The 22,237-nt window shown below is 42.0% G+C and overlaps 1 protein-coding gene across 3 annotated transcripts in view; it reads left to right on the forward strand.

The window, feature by feature from the left end:
• LOC115781481 (LIM and calponin homology domains-containing protein 1-like) overlaps positions 1-22,237 on the forward strand; it is a 35,705-nt gene that overhangs the window by 11,945 nt on the left and 1,523 nt on the right. The window contains exons 4-26 of one of the 3 annotated variants that reach the window (XM_030731144.1): positions 38-144; positions 229-259; positions 373-483; positions 840-967; positions 2,127-2,197; positions 3,743-3,944; positions 8,313-8,669; positions 8,802-9,110; positions 11,270-11,623; positions 11,880-11,924; positions 13,161-13,290; positions 13,372-13,529; positions 13,652-14,300; positions 15,841-16,173; positions 18,148-18,247; positions 18,367-18,392; positions 18,587-18,700; positions 18,850-18,942; positions 19,052-19,253; positions 19,453-19,552; positions 20,097-20,171; positions 20,307-20,415; positions 21,339-21,441. In XM_030731144.1, the coding sequence (XP_030587004.1) occupies positions 38-144; positions 229-259; positions 373-483; positions 840-967; positions 2,127-2,197; positions 3,743-3,944; positions 8,313-8,669; positions 8,802-9,110; positions 11,270-11,623; positions 11,880-11,924; positions 13,161-13,290; positions 13,372-13,529; positions 13,652-14,300; positions 15,841-16,173; positions 18,148-18,247; positions 18,367-18,392; positions 18,587-18,700; positions 18,850-18,942; positions 19,052-19,253; positions 19,453-19,552; positions 20,097-20,171; positions 20,307-20,415; positions 21,339-21,441 (3,907 nt within the window). The remainder of the gene's footprint in view (positions 1-37; positions 145-228; positions 260-372; positions 484-839; positions 968-2,126; positions 2,198-3,742; positions 3,945-8,312; positions 8,670-8,801; positions 9,111-11,269; positions 11,624-11,879; positions 11,925-13,160; positions 13,291-13,371; positions 13,530-13,651; positions 14,301-15,840; positions 16,174-18,147; positions 18,248-18,366; positions 18,393-18,586; positions 18,701-18,849; positions 18,943-19,051; positions 19,254-19,452; positions 19,553-20,096; positions 20,172-20,306; positions 20,416-21,338; positions 21,442-22,237) is intronic. The other 2 variants (XM_030731153.1, XM_030731162.1) reach the window with 2 other exon arrangements.

The raw sequence follows: 22,237 nt of genomic DNA on the forward strand, positions 1-22,237 counted from the left end.
AAGTAATGAATTGACCGGCTGTTGCTGTTTCCTCCAGGATAACCTGTCAGTCTTCCTGCGGGGCTGTGAGGAGTTGGGTCTGAAAGGCGCCCAGCTGTTTGACCCAGGGGACTTGCAGGACACTTCCATACGAGCTAACCTCAAGTAAATGAGTGAATATGCAAATGTGGTGTGGCTTTTTATACTAGCAGAGTATCATGAAATAGTAACGTACTTCTTTCTTGTTAGGGACTCAGACTGCAACCGTAAACTAAAAAACGTGAGTTGTTGTCATCGTCGTTCTTTTTTTTTTTTTGCTTTTTTTCCTTAGCTTCAGTTTTAGTGTGTTGGGCATTTAAAATATACCCCAAACCCTGTGGCTGTGTCTCTCAGGTGTTGAACACAGTGTACTGGCTGGGGAAGGCCGCCAGTGGCTGTGCTTCCTATAGCGGGCCTACTCTAAACCTCAAGGAGTTTGAAGGGCTTCTCGCTCAGATGAAGCTGGTGAGTGAAATCACTGCAAGGGACAGAAAGGGCAGATAGTGTGACGGATGAGGTGCGGGGGGGTGGATTTTTTAGTTTCCTCTCTTTGTTGGGGTGACAGAGAGTCGCATGAAAACAGGAGATGTGTTTGTTTTTGTTACACAACAACACCTGCAGACAGGATGTGAATTTAGCCAGGCTGGCTTTTTTGCACTCTATCCATATAATCAATTCCATTCAAATAAAATAAGTTTTTCCTAGTTTCTGCTTCTTAGACAATGCAACCCATTTATTATCCCTTAAGTGAGCTTCTTCATGTGTCTCTCCTGCGTCATACAGTCAATTGGACATTAACCTGTTGCCTGATGTGTGTGTAGGAGAGTGAGGAAGGAGGGGACAGTTCACAGAAGCGCAGTGTTAGAGACAGCGGCTATGACTGCTGGGACTCTGAGAGGAGTGAGTCTCTTTCTCCACCACGGCACACTCGAGACAACTCCCTAGACAGGTGAGAGACATCTGCCAACACACCTGAACATGCCGTATAATTTGCTGTTGCAGACACAGGGGTATTTAAAACTGGCCTTTCTAATTTTCCGTCTTACATTTGCTGTTATGATGGCAGATGCTTATATTAGACACGGCCAAAATTTCAAATAACAAGGTCTGAGCAAGGTCTGTGAGCCTCTTGCTCAGACTTCAAACTGCTCTAAACATTTGGTTTCTGACAGTTTTTTCTCTTTGATGATGTCACAGACAGAGGATATCATTGTTATGGTCATCTGAGACATGTAGTTTTGGCTATGAGCATCTGCTCCACCCACCTGATATTCACACCTTATTTTGAAAGGGGCAGCCAGTCAGAAGAAAGTTTACTTGAAAGGGGGCAGAGGTCTAAAATAAACTATGGACAAAAGTACTGCACCACCTACACATTAGGGGCTCGACACACGGGGAGCGACGTCGCTCCCTCTCCATTCATTTCCTATGGAACTTGTGCGAAGCGATTGTCGCCTCATCGACATCGCTCCCCATGTGTCGAGCCCCTTACACTTAAATCAGCTGCTTGGCCATGAAACTCCTGGCACACAGTTTTTGTGCTGATGTTAATACCAGAAGAGAGGGTTGATTACTTTTACGTCCAGTGCACCTCAGCACTCGGCAACTCCGCTCTGTAACTTTACGTGGTCTGCCTCTTCGTAGCTGAGCTGCTGTGGTTCTTAAGTGCTTCCACTTTGGAATGATACCACTTACAGTTGATCATGGAATATGTTGTAGGGAAGAAACTTTACAAACTGACTTGTTGCAATGGTGGCATCCTGTTACAGAACCATTCAGTGAGCTCTTTAGAACTGTCTGTAAAGGCCGACTGCATGACTTGCATTATACACCTGTGGCAATGGGACTGAAAACACCTGAAAACAAAGATTAAGAGGTGTGGCCTAATACCTCACAATGTTATATAGTGTAGCTTGTTTCAGAGAGTGGATGAACTAAGGGTCTACAATGAGAATTAATTTGAACTGTAAATCATGCAAACCTACTTTTCTAGAGTCTGAGAGCTTTTGACCATCGTTTGTGTTCAAACAAATGTCCTGTGAGTGAATTTAGTTGCTTGCATGTGTACGTCTAATGTATTCTGGTATGTTTTCTTTTGTTTTTGCCAGTCTGGATTCCTTTGGCTCACGCTCACAGCACAGCCCATCTCCCGATGTCGTGAATCGAGGAAACAGTGATGGTCAGTTCTGGTAAACACCTCTGAAGCAGGACCCTTTTTTAACATTTTCAGAGAGCTAGGTTTTCTTCTCGTCACTCTCCCTACCTCAAGTCTTCATTGCTAAGCTGATGGTCTGCATAGCTCCCAAACAACTCTCAAAGGGAAACTACAAAAGTGTACTTACAGTAATATTGAACTACAGTATTTCTTTAAATACAGAACCACTCATCCATAAATACTCTCACTGCTGTTCAAAAGCATGCTGGTGGTTTAACCTTCATATAGTGTCACCGGTCAGAGTGGCTGTGAGCAACAGCTGAATATCACAGCCTGTGTGTGTGTGTGTGTGTGTGTGTGTGTGTGTGTGTGTGTGTGTGTGTGTGTGTGTGTGTGTGTGTGTGTGTGTTGGGCCCCAGATGCAGCTGCTGCTGCTCTCAGTAGCAGTCTCTAGAGATTTGGACACAGACTGAGGTTAACATCCTGCCTGTCACATGCCGTGTGTGTGTGTGTGTAGTGTTTGAGAGGGTCCATCACAGACATCCTGTTTGTGTCTTTTATGTTGACACTATAATGCACTGTATGCTCTGCAGGGTGACAAGAAAAACACTATCCTAAAGCCAAAAATAGCCTCATTCCCCATGTTTTCTGCAGGTCACGGAGAAAGTAGGCTGCCACATACAAAACAATGTTATATTGTACTCTACTATCTAGTACGTCCAAATATTGGAAGTGGTAGAAGTAGAAATGACTATGTGGTGTTGCTATAAAATGATAAAACACTTAAAAGTATATATAATCATAATATTACTGGCAGTCTAATGTGTAACAATACTTAAAACAATACAGAGCTACTGTCTTTGGCAACTGGAAAGAACATTTACACAAAGGATTACCTTGTGATCTGTGTCTGAATACTTCATCTGGATAATCATCTGGTGTCTCATCCATGGGTGTTTGCACTTGGTATTAATAATTGGTACTAATCTCATTATCTTAATCCCACATTTATTGTGATTGTCAATGTGCAAATTAGTTATCTAGAGCCTGGCAGACTTGTTAACAAACAGGACTCAAGTCCTGGGATTGTTGTTCAGTCGCTTTTTGTGAATGAAGGCATGTTGGGCTAGTGGGAGACGTTTGCTTTCAGGGCTTTGTGGTCCAAAGTGTTTACTTTCTTTGGTGTTATTTTCAGTTTTCAGTTGCAGTTTGGTTAGGTTTGATCCATAGATCTGCTTGGTTAGGTTTAGGAAAAGATGGTTTGGGTTGAAATACCAACATTAGCCACATCTTAGAAGGCACTCTGGAGGGCAAATCTGCTGAGTCTTCCTTAAGCTACCAGGAGGAACTGGACTTAGGTAACATTTCAATTGTGGTTATGCTGTATTAGCTGCATTAATATTTGGTTACTTTTATCCAGATGAGATTCAAATACAGAGTGCATCTCAGTGTCAGTGAAAATTGGGTCCTGTATGTCTCCCTCTCTTATATCTGAGGACTAATTTGATATAACTATATGACCTTCAGCACTATTTTCTCTGTTATGCTCTGTTGCTGTCTGTTGCCCAGGGCGAGGCAGCGACTCGGAGGCCGATGCCCCCAACAGGAAGCCAGATGTGCGGAAGGATGACATGTTGGCCAGACGAACTTCCAGCAGTGAATCAAGAAGCTCTATCCCCTTTAACCAGTTTCTTCCTAACCGAACCAACGTCACCTCCTACATCCCTACTCCACGAAGAAAACCACATACGGAAGATAGAGAGCAGCGGAGGTAATGAGCAGCACATTAAACATAAATAATTTTGCTTTAAATGATTTCTGAAGCAATACAATTCTAAAGTGTCACAGTGGAGTGCAAAAAGCGAGCTGAAAAAGAAGGTAGAAACACAAAAATGCACATTTCCTCTAGCGTAATCTTCCTGCCATTGCACATCATTCCTCAGTCACCCTCAAGCCACTGCAGATAACTGCAGAAAAACTGGACCACACCACAAAATCCCCAAGACTGTCACTTGGGCACTTGAGAACAATGGGGAAAAACAGGAAGAGGAAGTGGTCACCCGGGAAGTGTTGGAGCAGAGGAGGAAGAAGTTGGAGAAGGCAGGAATTAAAGTTCTTCCTGCCGCCGTTCGCTACAGCAGGTCAGGAAGAATGGGCATGAGAGCTCCTGCTGCTGCTGCTGCTGCTGTGGTGGTTCAGCAGTGTAGGTTGCATTCACTAACATGAATTTTTGATGATAAAAACAGCTGCTGTGGATCAACTTTTGGTTTAGTGACGCTGTCTGGTTGCAGCTGTCTTGCAATGTTTGTGTGGTGGCCCATTGATATGTGGTGCGACTGAGAACTAACTGATTTCTCATTGCTGGTTTTATGGGAAAGAGATGCATAGGAGAAGTTGTTTTTATTGTGATAAAAGTTTCATTTAACAGGAATGCTAGCTGACTGCTCATCTGTGGGGTTTTGTCAGATGTCCTTAACAAACACATAAAAATACATCTGACTATTCACCAGGACTAACAACGGTTTGGGCGCATGGCAATCAAAACCTGCACATTACTTTTCTCTGAAATGACCTCGCTGCGCCATCCCATCTCTAACCACAGCCCTCCCGCAATGGAGGAAAAGGAAATGAGGTCACCATCCCCGAACATCATCCTCCGCTGTGATAATGACTTTTTGAGCTCTCAGAAATCTGCATGGGATTCTTCCTCTGATGGGGAAGAGGAAGCAGCGGTACGGAAAGTTCCGGACGTTCAGAAGGATGACCTGGCATCCAGACGAGCTCATCGTGGCACAGTTGCACCCAAAGTTCATCAGTTCATCCCTTCTCCTGTATGTACCAACAAAGACAGAGAGCGCTGGGAGGGCATCAGGCGAGCCTCACAGCAAACGCTTCAGGAGAAGGAGATCAGGTTAGCAATGCGTGGTGTTGTTTTCACTCCATTTCCTCTCACTCACCTCTAAATGTTTTTCTCACTCTTTGTTTCTTTGGCTGTTGTGGTCACTTGTGGTTTTTGATGTGTGCCGTGTGATGCTGCTGTACTGGCTCTGTGATTGGACAGTGAGAAGGAAGTGGTCCCTGACATCATTACACGCAGAGACAACCCCTTCCTAAACTCTCCCTCTCACCACGAGGAAGAGGAGGATGAGGAAGAAGAGAAAAAGTTTAAAGTGATGCCTAATAAGCAGAAGGACGACCTGGCTTGTAGACGGGCTCAGGGTAGACCCCTCCCTCACAGGGATGGCCCAGTCAGCTTTGTTTCATCTTCCATGAGCCAGGCAGATATGCAGAAGTGGGAGAGACTCAAGATGAGTGACCCAAGGTGCCCAAAACACACACAGTTTGTTTCATCACATGCAGGCTAATGCATGTAAATGCTGCTATATGTAAAGTGTGTGATTGTTTGGGATGTAATCTTTAAAATGTGCTAAAAGAATGGGTGATGCGAGTGGGTGTGTTTGCTTCTTGGTTTATTTCAGTCTTAAGCAGATCAGAAAACTGTTGTAGCAAGTCAAGTAGGGTTTATAAACCTTTGACTCACAGTGATGTAGTCATCATAATCTCAGTAAGTATATATAACAAAGCCTTGTCTAAAGTTATATTTCCTGAATACTGTTTTTTTTTTTTTTTGACACAACAGAATTTAATTGAGTTTACCTTTGGTCAGCTGTGACAATCTTGCATGAGAACAGTATCAATTTTCTGATCTCACACCTGGCAAATTCGCATATTTCCCAAAATGTCAAACAGTATCATTTTATGCCACCATAGCTACAGTACTGTTTTCCCTGTTTGTGCTGTTGGCAAACTGATATACTTAATCACATTGAGAAAAGTAAAAAAAAATAACGTTGGTAGACGTTTATATGCTGAAAATGGGTCCCGTTAGCCTGTTACTAGGTGGTAACTAGGCAACACAACGACATCATAATATCTGATATAGATAACAACCTTCAGGGACCTAAGATGTATCTGTTTACCAAGTTTGGTTGCTCAACTCCTGATGGTCTAGTAGGAGTTTGCGGACAAACAAGCAAACACACATACAGATTTGCGTATTATAGTCAGATCCATTAAGTTCAGTATCTACTTGCATCCTCACAGTCAGACCGAGCAATCACTTTTAAGATGTTTTCTACTCATAATGACTTTTTTCACTCACTGATTTTGGACATTTTATCAGTGGTGTAACTGACAATGTGAACAGTCACTAGTTTCATCCTTTACAATAAATACAGCTTTATAGCCCTCACAACAATCTTTTACTGCTAGAGATTAAGTGTAATTTTAAATTACATCTCCCTGGACTTTCCCTTAATTCCTTGTCTCTGTGGTTCCCCGTTGAAATGGAGCAGGGAATTGGCCGGTGTGTATGAGACCGTGTGTGAGACCAAAAAAAGAGGCGACTGTTGGCTGCTTGGCTTTGTTTTTCTCCGCCTGTGCTGATGTCATTAGATAGGATAAAGACTTTTTTGTGTTCCCAGAGGAGCAGCAGTGAGGAGGAAAATGTGACTACCTAGAATAGATCAAATTCTTAGTCTGTGTGTGTGTGTGTGTGAACATGAGTGTTAGTGATTTGAATATGAAACCCCATGCTTTGTCCTCTTTTGTGTATCCATACTCACTGTCTGACTCAACATTTCCATGTCATCCTTCTTTTATTTTCACAGTCTCATCCTCTATCTCTAGTTGCTCATTATTTTTTTCCCCCCTACTCGTGGTGTTGCTGGTGTTGTGTGTGTGTGTGTTTTTTTGTGGCTGTGTGTTTGTTTGTGGGCCTGTCTTCATCTGTGAGACTGTATGTACAGTGATGCAAGCCTGGCCCCCGTGTGTCAGGCCTGTCTGGAGAAAAATTATGGAAGTCCTTTCAGTGGATCAGCAAAGGCTGGAAGAGGTCACAGCAAAGTTGTGACCTTTGGGGGCGTGACTGAGATCGAGCAGCCAATAGACACAGTTGTGTCAAGTGAAGGGGAGCAGGCGGAGTTGCTTAGACGACTCCTTTCCAAGGCAACCGTAGCCATGCCTACCACTGGCCTAGGCTCCCAGCTTTCTGAGGGGGAACGCAGGTATGGACGAGGCCAAACAGAAAACAACTTAGTGGCTCAAATCCCAAGTCGCTTGCATTAGTATAGACTGCACCAAGGAGCTTCTTTTTTTGCTGCATCACTTGTTGCATTGCTCCTAATTGAATTTGTATATTACGTAGTTTGAATGCACTTTGCTGCAGTGTCCTGATTTGCCTGTAGTTTTAATAGGCAACAAAAGCATATACACTCACACAGACCCAAGCATGTAGTAAATACTGCAACAACAGAGCTAGATAAACCTGCCAGCCAGCTCATATGTAAGCTGTTGGGGTTTTTCCTCATTCAGAATGAGCCTTTGGGGGATGACCATGCACGCAAGCATCATCATCACACACGTGCAGTAAGGTTCCTGTGGCTTCTAATCATGTGATAAAGAAAAAATGTGCTTAATTAAATCAAATCACAAATCCCCACCACCACCACCAAAAAAAAAAATTATATATATATATATATATATATATATATATATATATATATATATATATATATATATATATATATATATATATATATATATATATACAATGTAAGGGATTTTCCTTTGGCTCTGGCTAATACCTCTCTGATGGGGTACCAGAAATTTTTCTATGCAGGGAGAACCCTGGATATTGTTAGCCACAGATTTATCAGTAGTGACTTATAATGTATATGTGAATGCAGTGAAGTGGTTTAGTAACTTATAAAGAAAAGTCATGGACTCACTTCATTAATAAGCAAATTTTGACCCATCTTGTCAGGGTGTTGCCTCAGTGATGACGTCAGCCAGAGGCATTATCTGTCCAGCTTTCGTAAAAGCTGAACGCCTTGAGAAAGTTTCTTCAAACAAGGAATAAATATACCAAAAATTTTTGTAGCTTTATTTTTTTTGTTTGCTTTTTCTAAACCTTGAATGCTGATATTTTCCTTCTTTGCAGTCTCTGGTTTCTGCTCTTGCTTCTGTGCCTTTTTTGCATGTTGATGCCTGGACTTTATGAACATAGCTGGGTCATCTACAAATGCAGATGGCTCATATTTGCTGCTGTAGTTTGAGCTTTTATACAATACTCTAACAGCCAGGTAGTTGGAGACCCCAATCAAACTACCCCTCCCTCTGCTGACCTCCCACCCTGGACCACCAAAGCTGCTCCCACTCCTGCTGAGATTGATGCCCGGCTGGCTCAATATGAGGGGAGGACAGAGGAGGAGGAGGAGGAAGAAGGAGAGGAGAGAGTCCCGGATCTTCAGAAAGACGACATGATGGCAAGGAGGACGGGAGTTTTCCATAAACAAAGCACCGCTACAGTGACTTACAGCCGTTTCCTGCCTCTGCCTGCCTCCAAACGTTGCACACAAGGGGATATAACCACAGATGCTGCTCCGCAAGACAAGAAGGAAGTGCAGGCAGAGAGGAGCAAGAAACTGAACGTCAGGTGGGCTGAGCTGTGATCTGGATTGTGTCTAACAGGGTGCAGAAGCAACTAACAAGCTGGGTGTTGTTTGCATCTTAAGAGATTTTTAAACTTTTTGTTTAGTTATTTCAATTAAAAGACTTTCTGTCATAGAGTGGAGCATCAGCAGCCCATGGAAACACCTCAACAGCAGGTAGAGACAACAGTGATCCGATCAGTGTCTCACAGTGAGCGGGAATACGGGGATAATGAGGATGAGTATGATGAAAATGTGCCTGTGCCTGACCTGGAGAAAGATGATATGATGGCTCGAAGGACTGCATCATTCCAAAAAGCGAGTGCAGCCAAAACAAATCAGTTCCTGCCAGTACCTGGATCAGTGAAATATAACATTAGTCCAGTGTCTGCTATGAAGGCGCTGCACAGCAGACCCAAACTGACAGAAAAGCAGGACAGTGAAAGGTATTTGCAAAGGAATTGTGGTGATTTTGAACTACTGCAACTAACAAAGAATGTTTTGCTAGCAAGGATGAAGGTTTAATCATGTTTACTTCACATGGCTTCAAGACTTGCCTGCATGGTTGTTGTGAGCATGGTTGAATTCTTGCAGCTGAGAGTGTGATGTACACTAATTTATATGAAAGGATTGGTTGACTTTGATTTGCTGCTGTGGTCTAGATTCTTGCAGCTCTGTTCCTCACACGGCTCAGCTCAGTTTGTGCTTTGTTTATTTTGTCGGTGACTAACGTCGGCTTTGTTTGGCGTGATTTTTGGCATTTGGATTGTGTTGGTACAGGATTGTTGGCTGTTTTCTTTGTGTTTAAATGGTGAATCACAGCTGGATCACATAAACTGCTGCTGTTTCACTTTGGAGTGGCTGAAACTTTTAAAGGTGGGTTCACCCAAGTTATGTAAAAAGGTAAACTCTCTGAATATTTACTTATGTAAAGATCTATGTCATTTGATTCTATCTATAGGGATGTAAATATTTTACAGATCAATAAAATTACCTGAAACCTTTGCATATTCCATCAATATGCTGTTTATTGAATTAAAGAAAACAGGTTACACAGTCTACCAACTGAACGTCATCTCATTTCCAAGAAATTATCAGGTATCCCTCTTTTAAGTAAACTAGTACATTTTCATGCTACAGTACTGTTTAGTCTGTTTGCACTGTTGGCAAACTGATATACTTAAACTCACACTGAAAAAAGTATAGTAATTACCCCATTTTGGGGGGTTCCTTGCAATGCTTAGGTGCTTTTAGACCATTGGTTGGTGTTTTCCAAGCAACAATATATTATTACTTATAATATTCACGTTTTGTGAATATAAATGACATTATTATTGTTGTCAAAGTCAAACAACGCTTTTCCAAGATGCTATAGTGATGCCGAAAAACAGCTCGCCTGTTGGTAGGTGTCAGCATGATTATGTCATATGATATAGATAAGAACACAATAGTTAGGTTTTGTGGATATAAATAAGATAATGTTGCAAAATTAAAATGATAAGATGCTTTTATAAAGTGTTACAGGTACATAAATGCTAAAAATGGGTCATTTTAGCCAGTTGGTAGATGGTTGCTAGGCGACATGATGATATCATAATATGTTGGCCTAAGATGTACCTGTTTGCCATGTTTTGTTGCTCAACTCCTAATCTTATAGGAGGAGTTGTCTGTTTGTGGGTTGAAATCATTTAAAAATGTATTTGTCAACAGGTTGGATATGTGGGTAAATTAGTGTGAAAGGGGTCACTGCAAAGAATAACCTGAATCATCTGCACCACCCTGCAGATTTTCGTCTATAATCATACAAAATCTAATCAAGACAGCGACTTTCCACTGCTCCCTTAGTCACAAGGGGTAGCTTAACATATTTGATTTGGCAGATTTTTTTTTTTTTTACATTGGATGCCCTTCCTGATGCAATTTGTGTCTCCTCCCAGGTTAAAACCAGGAAGCTTTTCCTTTAGGTAAATGTTTAAACCACTACACTGTGGAGCCACTATCATCTGCTCAGTTCAGTTTTTAATTTTTCAGTTCAGTTCTATTTATATAGCTTCACTTTATAACAACAGTCATCTTAAAGCAGTTTATATTAAAAGGTAAAAATCCTATAATATTTGAGAGAGAATTGCAACAATCCTGTGTGAGCAAGCACGTGGTAACAGTGGGGAGGAAGAACTCCCTTTTAACAGGAAGAGACTTGGTAGCTACTAACAATAGCATCCAATATCATACAGTTTGAGTTTAGAATGAGCTGCAGTCAGTGAGCTGTTGCAGTCAGTTCATTGCTCCCTGATTAAACGATCATCTAAAAACTCCCGCTGCACCTCCTTGCATCAACACCAAGTGCTCCACCAAGGTGGAACTTACCATATATCAAATAAAAAGTTGATGAGAAAAGCAAAAAATATGCAGATTCCTTCTTTTGTGATTTGGGTGAGCCGACTCTTTAAGCTCTTTCTAACCACTCCTCACTCAGTGCTCTAACAGCAGATTGTAACAGAGATGGAGCGGATCAGCTTCAGTCTTCTGTGATGCCGTTTTGATTTACACTGTAAGCGTATTTTCTCTTAATCTTGGCCTTGTCACCGGGTTGTTGTTTCAGCAGCATTGTTGCTGTGGCAGCAGAGCCTCAGTCCCCGCCCTCCAAAGCTCCAACCAGTCCCGTGTGCTCAGGGCTGAGAGAGAGGCGGGAGGAGGAGGAAGAGCGAGAAAAGGGAGATGGTCTATGGTTGCTCCCTAACACTTCTGTCACAGCGGAGCCCCTCTCTTCTCCTTCACTCACGCCTTCACCCAGTCCTGCTACTTCCCAGATCTGTAGAGTGGAAGCAGAGCTGGAAAAGCAGAAATTGGAGGAGAGAGTTGAGGAAAAAGCTGAAGTGTTGGAGAAAAAGAAGGCTGTGAATGAGAAACCACAAAAGAAACCCTTCTGGCTGGATGACGATGAGCTTCCTCCAATGATGTGAGATATCTGTTGAGCTCTTAATGCATGTGTTGTAATCACTTCCCATCTCAGATTTGATGAATGGGATGGTTGCCCTGCTGTTCCACTGCCCTTTGTTATTATTTTATTCAGATCTGCAAAGCAAAACATTTCTCTCTATTAGTGATGCCACGTGTTAAATCGCTACCTTTGAAAAGTGATGTGTACAGTTAGGGCGCCTGTAAAACCCCGTTACCCATACCCTCACCTGCTCTTTCCTGTCATTTACTTGCAGTTTTAGGATGAGTCGACGAGTTGCTTTTATGTCTGAGGACACCGAGTAAGTGTTTACTTGTGAATCTGGATGAGCACCTGCATGATGACTATATGGACAAATTCATGAGTAATAATCACAGTAATGTGCTTTGTTACACCATAATTCATCAGTGGCATTAGGGTTTTTATTGCTCTTGATTGCTTTTAAATTTGACTGTAATTCTTTATTTTGTTTTATTTTTTGATGAAAGTACACATTAATTAACATTCATCAGATTATACCATATTGCAAAGTAGAGTGACTGTGTTTGGCTTGCAAAAATTATTTAGTTATGGTCATAGACTGTATATAAAAGATGGACACAGCCAGCGTATCACCCATATTGATGCCTGAGGCTCAGCAATTTTTGCCATAACCAACTTGGTGTTTCAAAACTGGACTTAACGAGTGGAGTGGATCTCACTGAGAAGTTGAGTTTATAATCTTTTCTGAATCTAACGAGGACATAATGTACTTGACACCAGCAACATGTCCCATAATATCATTGGGAAAGATTTTAGTGAGGTCCCAGAGAAAGGGAGGAGCGCTGTTTTCTAATCTACTGTATACAACTGGAAGCCTTTTTCCAACCACAGGAGTCGCCCTCTGCTGGTCATTGAAAGGAGTCCAGGTTAACAGCGCTTCCACTTCACTTTACGACCATGGACGCTTTGTCCATTTTTATATACAGTCTATGGTTGTTTTTGCTCTATTGGTTATTTGATTGCCTGTTTTGTGATGAGTTTACAGAAACAGTAACATGTTTTTGTTACTGTGTTGAGACATGGGGCAGCACATACACAACTAATATAAATTGACTTTATATAGAAAGGATTGATTTGATTTGATTGTTTGTATCATGCATAAATAATTTACCCATCATTAAACCAAAAAAGCCATAATGGCAACATTAATCACAAATAGCACTAAATTAATAATTCAACGTGAGACCTTCTCCAAACTTTAGAAACAAAGGTTACTACCTCCTTGCAGTTATTGGTTGTGCATGTCACGCGTTTGTGTATATTTATAGAAAAATGTTGCAGTTGCATTTATTTTCAAGACTTTTTTTCCTGTTCTTGCTGCTTTTTGATCATGGACTGTGCATAGTTTGAGACTAGAGCTTGTGCATTATTTTGAACACACTGAAATGCAAATAACAGATTAAATTTGCTGTTTTTCAGGGCCAAATTGGGCAACGTGAATACCCACAGTGTTTTAGTGATTTATCCAAGGTAACACTATATTTTTCCTTTCTAGGAGTGTGAGTATGGGTGACATGCTTAATGAGGAAGAGGTGGGGCACTTGCCGCTGCTCAGCCAATCGCGACATGAACGCATGCATGAGCAGTACAACAGCTTTCTGGAGGAGGAGGACCACTGGCAAGACGTGAGTGCCGTGAGGTAGCACTTAGAGGTGGATAGGGAAGTAATTACAACCACGTGAATTAAAACTGTGAACTTGTGACAGGATTTGGCTCGCTGGAAGAATCGCCGTCGCAGCGCATCACAGGATCTAATCAGAAAAGAGGAGGAGAGGAAGAGAATAGAGAAAAGGATGAAGGAGCAGGGAAGTGACGGCAATAAGCGGAAAAGCATTAAGACTTATAAAGAGATCGTGGAGGAGAAGTAAGGATTGTACTGAGACAATTTTTTTTGCTGTCCTTACAAACATATTTGATTTAGTACCATAATAGTATTACTACCTATGCACTACAAATACAAATGCTTTGTGTTGCTCCCCTTTTTAGGGAGCGCAGAGAAGCAGAGTTGTGTGAAGCCTACAGAAACGCAGCATCTCCAGAGGAGGCAGCCTTGGTTTTACAGCGTTACGCTCTCCGCTTCACCATTAGTGATGCAGTACTGGACAGCCTAAAACTCCCCAGATCCACCTCAAAACCAGAAGAGGACCTAAATGAGGTGGACAAAGAGCACAAACAAACATCACCTGTTAATAACTCTGAGATGTCAGACCATCTGCACCTACCAATATCACCTGTAATAACAAATCAAGAGCACACAAAACCTGAAGAGACAGAGACAGATACAGCTGATCAGCAAGAAAAATCAGCCACCAGCCCTCCAACACCAGCCAGTACAAGCAGTCCCCTCTCCACAGTCACAGACTCACAAAGTGTGTCCCCTCAGTCTCTGGAGCTCAATGAACCACAGGTCCAACTGACAGAGTCTCCAACTGTGCAGCAGACCGCGATCACAGCAGATGCAGAGCCTCAGACCAAACACAGTTCATCTCAGAGTGCACAAGGGCAGCCTCACCCCACACAGCCTGCACACACTCTCCCCTCTCCGCCATCTGTGTCCACCAGGCCTGTCCCCCTGCTGGCAGCCAAACCCTACTGCCAGCCCAGGACTGCGCTCTCTGGACACAAACCTATCAAGGTAAGGGCTCACACTCATCAGCACTGGTGCTCATGTTTTAAGAAGTTGTTTGTAAATTTTAATGTTTTATTATTTTCATATTACTCATCACAACCTTTTGTAGCACTCTTTATGCAGTTTGTAGGTATGTGACGAAAATGATAAAGTCTCAGCTTCCCACTGGAGAAGAAAATCCCATCTGACTGGCATATAATAGTTTATTATTTCAATGACATGTCGGATATCTGACCTACTTCCTCTTTATATGTGAATAAATACAAATTTATATTTTTTACACAGTTTAGCATCCGGTCACTATTCTAGCAGCAAAGCATGCCTTCTCCTTGTATGTTTTATATATCTGATTTCTGTAATCAGGGTTCATTTGGGGTTTAATCAAATTGAACCTTTAACTTCAAGTTTTCAAATAATGCCATTGGATGATTTTTGTTTTTATTATTCTTTTTGAAAGTATTCATAAGAAAGATTTCAACAATGATGAGAATTTACAACATTATGTAAACTTTATTGTGGAAAGTGTGTTTCAGCATGATCTGTTTGACAAAACTGTTTCATCATATCGTCAAACTCCACACAGACACATGAAGGTGCCATCCATACATCCACGAGACTCAGTAAAAAATTTCCAACACTAAACTATCCCTGTAGTCCTGATGTTTGCATGTGAGTAACACTAAGTTCCCCGATTTATAATTAATAGCCTGCATATGGTTAAACGATTAATGATTTATTAGACACTATAATGTAAGTGTAAGCAAATATAAGCATCTGAAAGGATTAATGTAAAGGTGGACCCAACAGCAGACTCAGGAAGCAAAATGTGAAAACAAAAGCCGAGCTTTATTTACTCCGGTGGGCAAGATGAGCTGAACCCAAAAATGCACAACCTAAAAAGAAACGTGTAAAGCAGGTGAAGGAAACGCAAGGAGCAGGAGCTCAGGTAACAGACCAGGGAGTCAAACAGGTGAACATGGGGAACTGACAAATTGACAAAAGGAGGGAGTGGGACACACGTGGGGGCGGAAAGCAGGAGAAAACAATTGACAGCACGTGAAGACAGGAAGAGCAAGAGAGACACTTTAAAAAAAAACGGGAAGATGATAGCACATAGACACTGCTGAGGGAGGCGGAGGCAAGGAGACACTGGGGAGATTAAAAAAATAAAATCAAGGCGGGGACCAAAAGCTCAACAAACATAAGAATCAAAACAGTAAAATCAAAACAGAAACAAAAACTCAATCAATTTTAACCAAGGATCCAAAACTTGAAAACAACATTAAAAACCCTGATAGGGTCAACAACTGTAACTCTTCCTGGGGGCACCAATGATAAGAAGCTTGTGTAAAAACATAATTATAGACAGCATAGGAAAAATTGTGATTGTTAAGGAATAATGTGCCTTAACAGACTGGCCCTTACATCTCCTTTTAACTACATTATATAGTTTTAAAACCATTTCTTAAAGTTGGTGCACTTTTAATAAATGCTACATATGCTGGTTAGAGTCATTTATTCCCTCCGTCTACTTTCCTCTCATAAGGACGGGTTGGTGCGAGTGAATGGAGTGGCGACGGAGGAGTTAGCTGTTTCCACTCCACCTACCTCCTCTCAGCACTCATCGCAGGACACCAAAGATGTTTCCTCCAAAGAGGCGGATAAAGACGCTCCACCTGTGGAGACTGTAAAAAATGCAGAGACTGCAGAGCAGCAGCCACCACCACCTCCACAGCCAGAGAAATCAGCGCCGTCTTCAGGCTCTGCCATCAGCTCCCTGATCGGAGGCCGAAACTGCGTCATCACAACAACTATTGTGACAGAGCTCACGCAGACGGTTGTGGAGCCGCTTCACCCAGACATCCAAAACACTGGAGAGGTAATACTACAAGTGACATGTTAAAAGATGCGTCCTGTTTATAGTTTATACAAGTTCATATGAATGAACATTTACACTTGACTGAAACTAGCAGCTGCATAGGGAGTAAAGAAAAACAACATAAACGTTCATCAGCATGGTCAGCAGAGGCCAAAGGGAAATTTTCTGCTTTACCTTATTTTCTGTCATATATACAGTACTGTGCAAAAGTTTTTTTTCACAGTTGGCTTTCAAGCAGCAAGACTTTCTTGTCATTTTTTAAGTGGTCTTGAGCAACAGTGCTTTCTGAATGTCTTTCAAAGCTTTTATTTGGACATTGGCTGCTTTTTCACTCATTTTCAGTGCAGTCCTTGTACCTGACCATTTTCAGAAGAATTAGGGAAAAAAATCCAGCAAAGACCTTGACACAGGACCTCAGAGGTGTAGCTGGCCCTTCATCTGATCCACCTACTGTTCACTGAAGCCTCATCAGAAATGGTCTCAGTGGAAGGGTGGCTGTCAAAAAGCCATTTTTAAGGAAGGGAAACAGGGCACAAAGGCTAAATTACACAAGAACTGGACTGAAAATCAGTCACCCTAAATTTGAAATTTTGATTAAAAATCGTCAGTATGTACAGAAGAGGTCAGGAGAGAGGTACAACAGTGAGTGCAAATTACTGTGGAGAATATCATGTTTTGAGGCTGCATTTCAGCCAGTGATGATGGGGAATTATGCACGCACAAAGGTAACATCAGATTTTTATCCGTCATACAATACCATCTGGAAAACATCCAGTTGGCACGGCTTAATTTTGCAGCATGACAGTGATCCCAAACACTGCCAGTAAAAGCATACCTGGATAGAAAAACACACAATGGAACACTATCAGTCATGGATTGGCCTCCCCAGAGCCCAGACCTCAACATTATTGAAGCAGTGTGGGATCATCATGACAGAGAACAGAACAAAAGGCAGAAACATCCAGGAAAAGAAGAGCATTGAATGTCCTTAAAGAAATGACAAGAAAGCTGCCAAAGAGAGTTCAGACTGTGCTGAAGAATAAAGGTGGTCTCACCAAATACAGACTCTCAAGCTTTTTAGAATTGAACAAACTCTTTTTTTGCCTTATTTACTGTATTTCCATTTATGTTTGCACACGTTTTAATAAATCACTACATCCATTTCCCATTTTCCTCACAAAATATAAATAAAGGAAGGGCGGCTCAAGACTGTTTAAACGTGGCCAAAGCTTCAAATAATGAGGTCAGCATATCCACAGATAATCCCTGTGGACCAAATGCTCAGGTAAATGGACTAGTTCTTATATAGTACTTTTCTACTCAGTCTGAGCACTCAAAGCGCTTATACAACACATTTACCCATGCATACAAGCACTTCCAATATTAACTAAGCTAAGTGCTTTAATTATCTAACATTCACACTCCGACGGTTGCGTCGGGGAGAGCAACTTGGGGTTAAGTATCTTGCCCAAGGATAGATTGGCATGTATCAAACCACTGACCTTCCGATCAGTAGGTGACCTGGTCTACCTACTGAGCTACAGCCACCCCAGGCTTCTGAATGCTTGATTTTCTACAGCTTTTTTTTTTCTGCTTTTGGATCAATATGATGCCAGAGAGAGCAGATATCTATAATATGGCCATGTCAGGCACACAGCTCTGGCTATGAACCCTCCTACCTGCTGTTAAAACCTTCTGTTTATCAGGGGCAGCCAATCAAAAAAAAAGTTGGGGAAAGGGGATGGATGAACTGAAGGGCTGCACCAAGAGAAATAAGTATTATTTTGAACTATGAATCATGCAAGGCTGCTCTAACAGAGTCCAACAATAAAAATATAGAGCTGGAATAAAGCAGAATAGGTCCACTTTAAGTACTGTTTCATTTTTGCTACCAGTAGTGGCCACTATTTTTTTTTCTTAAAAATTTCTTGCCACTGAATGTTTTATGAATATAGTTGAATGATCACCCTGCAGGTTGGGACCACTGGCCTATTTGGGAAACCAGAGGATGAAAAGATTGCTGAACCATCTTCTACACCCAGCAGCATGGAAGAATATTCTCCCACTGTCTCAGGTAAAACAGCTCTCCTTTTATACTAAGCATTTACAACATAATTGTCCCCTGCAGACAGCCTGCTTCACTTCTCTCCTGAGTCGTAAATATTTTCTGTTTGCGTCTGTCTCGTTGCACAGAAGGACTTGAGGAGAGCAGTGTGACCGTGAGTATCTCTGAGTGGCTCCAGCTCCTTCTTTCTGTTTCTCCTTCATTCTTTGATATGATCCCGTCCTGACCCTTTGTCTCCAGTGGTCACTGTAGTGACTGTAGTCAGACTTGTCCTCTCACCTTTCCTCTCTTTCTGTCCTTTTGGTTGGTATACATGTGTGTCTGTGGTTGTTGGTCGGGTCTGGGTAGATTGAGACCCCAATGTTGAACTTGGCTAAACGTGTTAATCACTGGGTCTGGGACCCCAATGAGGAGCGTAAGCGCTTGGAAAGGTGGCAGCAGGAGCAGGAGCGCCTCCTAAAGGTACTGCAGCATAGTGCTGTGTATGTGCACGAATGCATAGTAGAAAACAGACTGCACGCGATGTACTTGATGCGTGTATAAATGTTCTGTATGTGTCGCGTGTGTGTTTTTGTGCATGCAGAAATTAACACGAACATGTTTCAATTCAGGAGCAATACCAGAGAGAACAAGAGAAGCTGATGAAGGAATGGGAGAAAGCACAGCTCGAGGTTGAAGAGGAGGAGAGGAAACACAATGAAGAGGTACAAACGTCCAGACAGACTCACGTTAAACAAAAAAAAGCATCGTGTGCTTGTTCTTCATGTCCTATTTTTCATCTTTGGTTGTTTGTTTTCTCTCCGCATCTTCCAGGAAAGACGCATTCTAGAGGAGACGGTCACACCCCTCAATCCTACCGGCCTGTTGAACCAGCTGTCAGGACAGGCAGTGACGACTTCATTGGCTACAGAAGACGATGATGCAAAGGGAAGAAATGTTCCTTTGCAGCACAATGGCCAAAACACCGCTACAGGGAATGAAGATCAGCATGCATCAAAGCTGCACTTCTTCCAGGGTGAGTATGAACTACTTACATTTCTGGACATACCCAACAGTGCTCCATGGGAAACCACAAACATCTGAAGGCGTTGGATCAGATGTTAAACGCACTTTATCCTCCCTAGGACAAAGCTTCTAATGTCTGATTGCTCCCATGTGAGAACAGTTTAACCATTTGTTCTTTAGAATATATGATATTTAATTTATTTTCATAGATTCTGGGACTAATGTTGAACCTTCAAAGAAACAGGAACTGTGGAAAACAGCCTCTCTGGACCGCAATCCTCAGCTGAACCAGGCGCAGGTTGTTAAAAGGTACACTGTGTGTGCATGCATGTGCACCCTTGTGTCATTTCAGGTTGTCCCATATTACACAGTTTTTCATTATTGAACTGAATGCTGGGCAGCAGTGGTTAGCACTCTCTCCAGGTACTCCAGCCTCCTCATGAATGGTTTTATCTCTGTGTTAGCCTTGCGATAGACTAGCAACCCGTCAAGGGTGTTTTCAGCTTCTCACGCTGTGACAGCTGGGATAGGCTGATCCCGAATTGGAAAAAAAGGCTAGGAAAATGCATGAAACTGAATGCCACCCATTTAAGAACAAATGGCTGAAAAATATTACATGAATATGTTTTATGTTGGAAATTGTATCCTTTACCTGTTTCATCATAGAACACATTACAAAGGATAAAATACAATGAACACAAAAAAAAACACCCAGTCATAAACCTATACATACATATCAGGTGAAAATATTCAGTTATTAAGAAGCTTTTTTAAAATGAAATGTGTTTGCTAGCATGACACACATGTTTTGGTTGTATATGTGAATATTTTTCTTTTCTTTTCTTAACCTTAGATCTGGATCACATGATGTTGTTACAAGTAAACAGCAGTCCTCCCCTTTAAAGCCTCAGCCTCCCTCACCCAGCAGGTGATAATGCTAGCACACATATGGACCGATAAATACCTGAAAGACTACTACAGATCAGTGAAGTGAAGCTCCATTAATGTGGGGAAAGCAGAGTTGGTATCTGACTAACTGTTCTCCTGCTCTCTGTCTGTGTAGGTGTGTTAGTGGAAAGAGACTATGCACTGGTTGTTCTGAGCCTCTGGGAAAAGGCGCTGCTATGATCATAGATACGCTGGGGCTGTTTTTCCACATACAGTGTTTCAAGGTATTTTTTTCCCCCTAGCACGCACATGCAGAATAATTGGGAGACTTTATTTTTCCTCCATACAGAAACAGAAACAAGCATATCTACACTCACCAGCCACTTTATTAGGTATACCTGTTCACCTGCTCGTTAATGTAAATGTCTAATCAGCTGATAACATGGCAGCAGAAGACCACACCGGGAGCCACTCCTGTCAACTAAAAACAGGAAACTGAGGACACGCTTCACAAGGGCTCAGCATAATTGGACAATAGAAGATTGGAAAAACATTGCCTGGTCTGATGAGTCTCAATTTCTGCTGTGATATTCAGATGGCAAAGGATGGATCCTTACTGCCTTGTAATCAAGGGTTCAGGCTGGTGGTGGTGTGATGGTGTGATGGTGTAGGGGATATATTCTTAACACACTCTGGACTCCTTAGTATGAACTGAGCATCATTTAAATCCCACAGCCTACCTGAGTATTGTTGCTGATGGCTGCTTCCAGCAGGATAACACACTGTGTCACAAAACTCAGATCAAACTGGTTTCTTGAACATAACGGTGAGTTCACTCCACAGTCGTCAGATCTCAGTCCAATAGAGCACATTTGGGATGTGGTGGAACAGGAGATTCATGGCTGTGCAGTCGGCAGTGTGATGCTATCATGTCAAAATGGACCAAAATTTCTGAGGAATGTTTTCAGTACCTTGTTGAATCTGTGCCATGAAGAATTAGGCAGTTCTGACAGCAAAAGTGGGTCCAACACAGTACTATTGAGGTGTACCTAATAAAGTAGTATATATCAGAATGATGTCAAAGGTAGAGGTCACATATAAAAAGGACGTATGCATGAATAAAAATCTTTATCATCTTTAGAGTTTACCAATGTTGTCTGTCCTGCATATGCATAATGTTAATTGTTAGCTGTATTTCCAAATGCAGTGTGGAAGGTGTGGTGGACAGCTCGGTGACGCCACTGCAGGGACTGATGTACGGATTCGTAATGGACTGCTGAGCTGCCATGAGTGCTACATTGCATCTCGGGGTGAGAAGACAGGCACACTCCCACACAAGCACAGACTGAGACACATACTGCATCCTGCCTTGCACATAGACAGCATCCAAAACACACACCTAGCCTCTGTGATGTCACCCATTGGTTTATGGGCTCCATTATGAAGCTTCAGCTTTTTGGCTGCTGACATCTCTTTTTTTGTTTTGTTTTGTTTTTTTGTGGCATCTATGGGGACTGGCTAACTTTTGGAGTATGAGCCTTAGCTAAGAACCTGATCCTAATTCATTTCAATTCAATTTTATTCATAGCGCCAAATCACAACAAACAGTCGCCTCAAGGCGCATTATATTGTAAGGTAAAGACCCTACAGTAATTACAGAGAAAACCCAACAGTCAAAACGACCCCTTATGAGTAAGCGCTTGGTGGCAGCGGGAAGGAAAAACTCCCTTTTAACAGGAAGAACCCTCTGGCAGAACCGGGCTCAGGGAGGGGCAGCCATCTCCCATGACTGGTTGGGAAGGGGAAGGAGACAGGACAAAAGACATGCTGTGGAAGAGAACCACATTCTGGCTGTGCTCTCCCCTTCTCTTTTCTGAGTGCGTACATCTCTGATATGATTTTATGGAAATTACTTGATTAAGCAGTATACACAGACAGTGGTGAAAAGAAAACTAAGGTGAATTGAACTGAACAGAACTGTTATGTCTGTTTTACAAGAAGACACATTTTTCTGCTTTCAGGCTTTCCTAAATTTCTTCTTCTGAAGTTTATATTGACCTTAGCTCTCATGATTACATGCCTAACACTAATCCAAAACAGTTTGTC

This window comes from Archocentrus centrarchus, chromosome 1, assembly GCF_007364275.1.
Source record: "Archocentrus centrarchus isolate MPI-CPG fArcCen1 chromosome 1, fArcCen1, whole genome shotgun sequence".
Taxonomy (NCBI): Eukaryota; Metazoa; Chordata; class Actinopteri; order Cichliformes; family Cichlidae; genus Archocentrus; species Archocentrus centrarchus.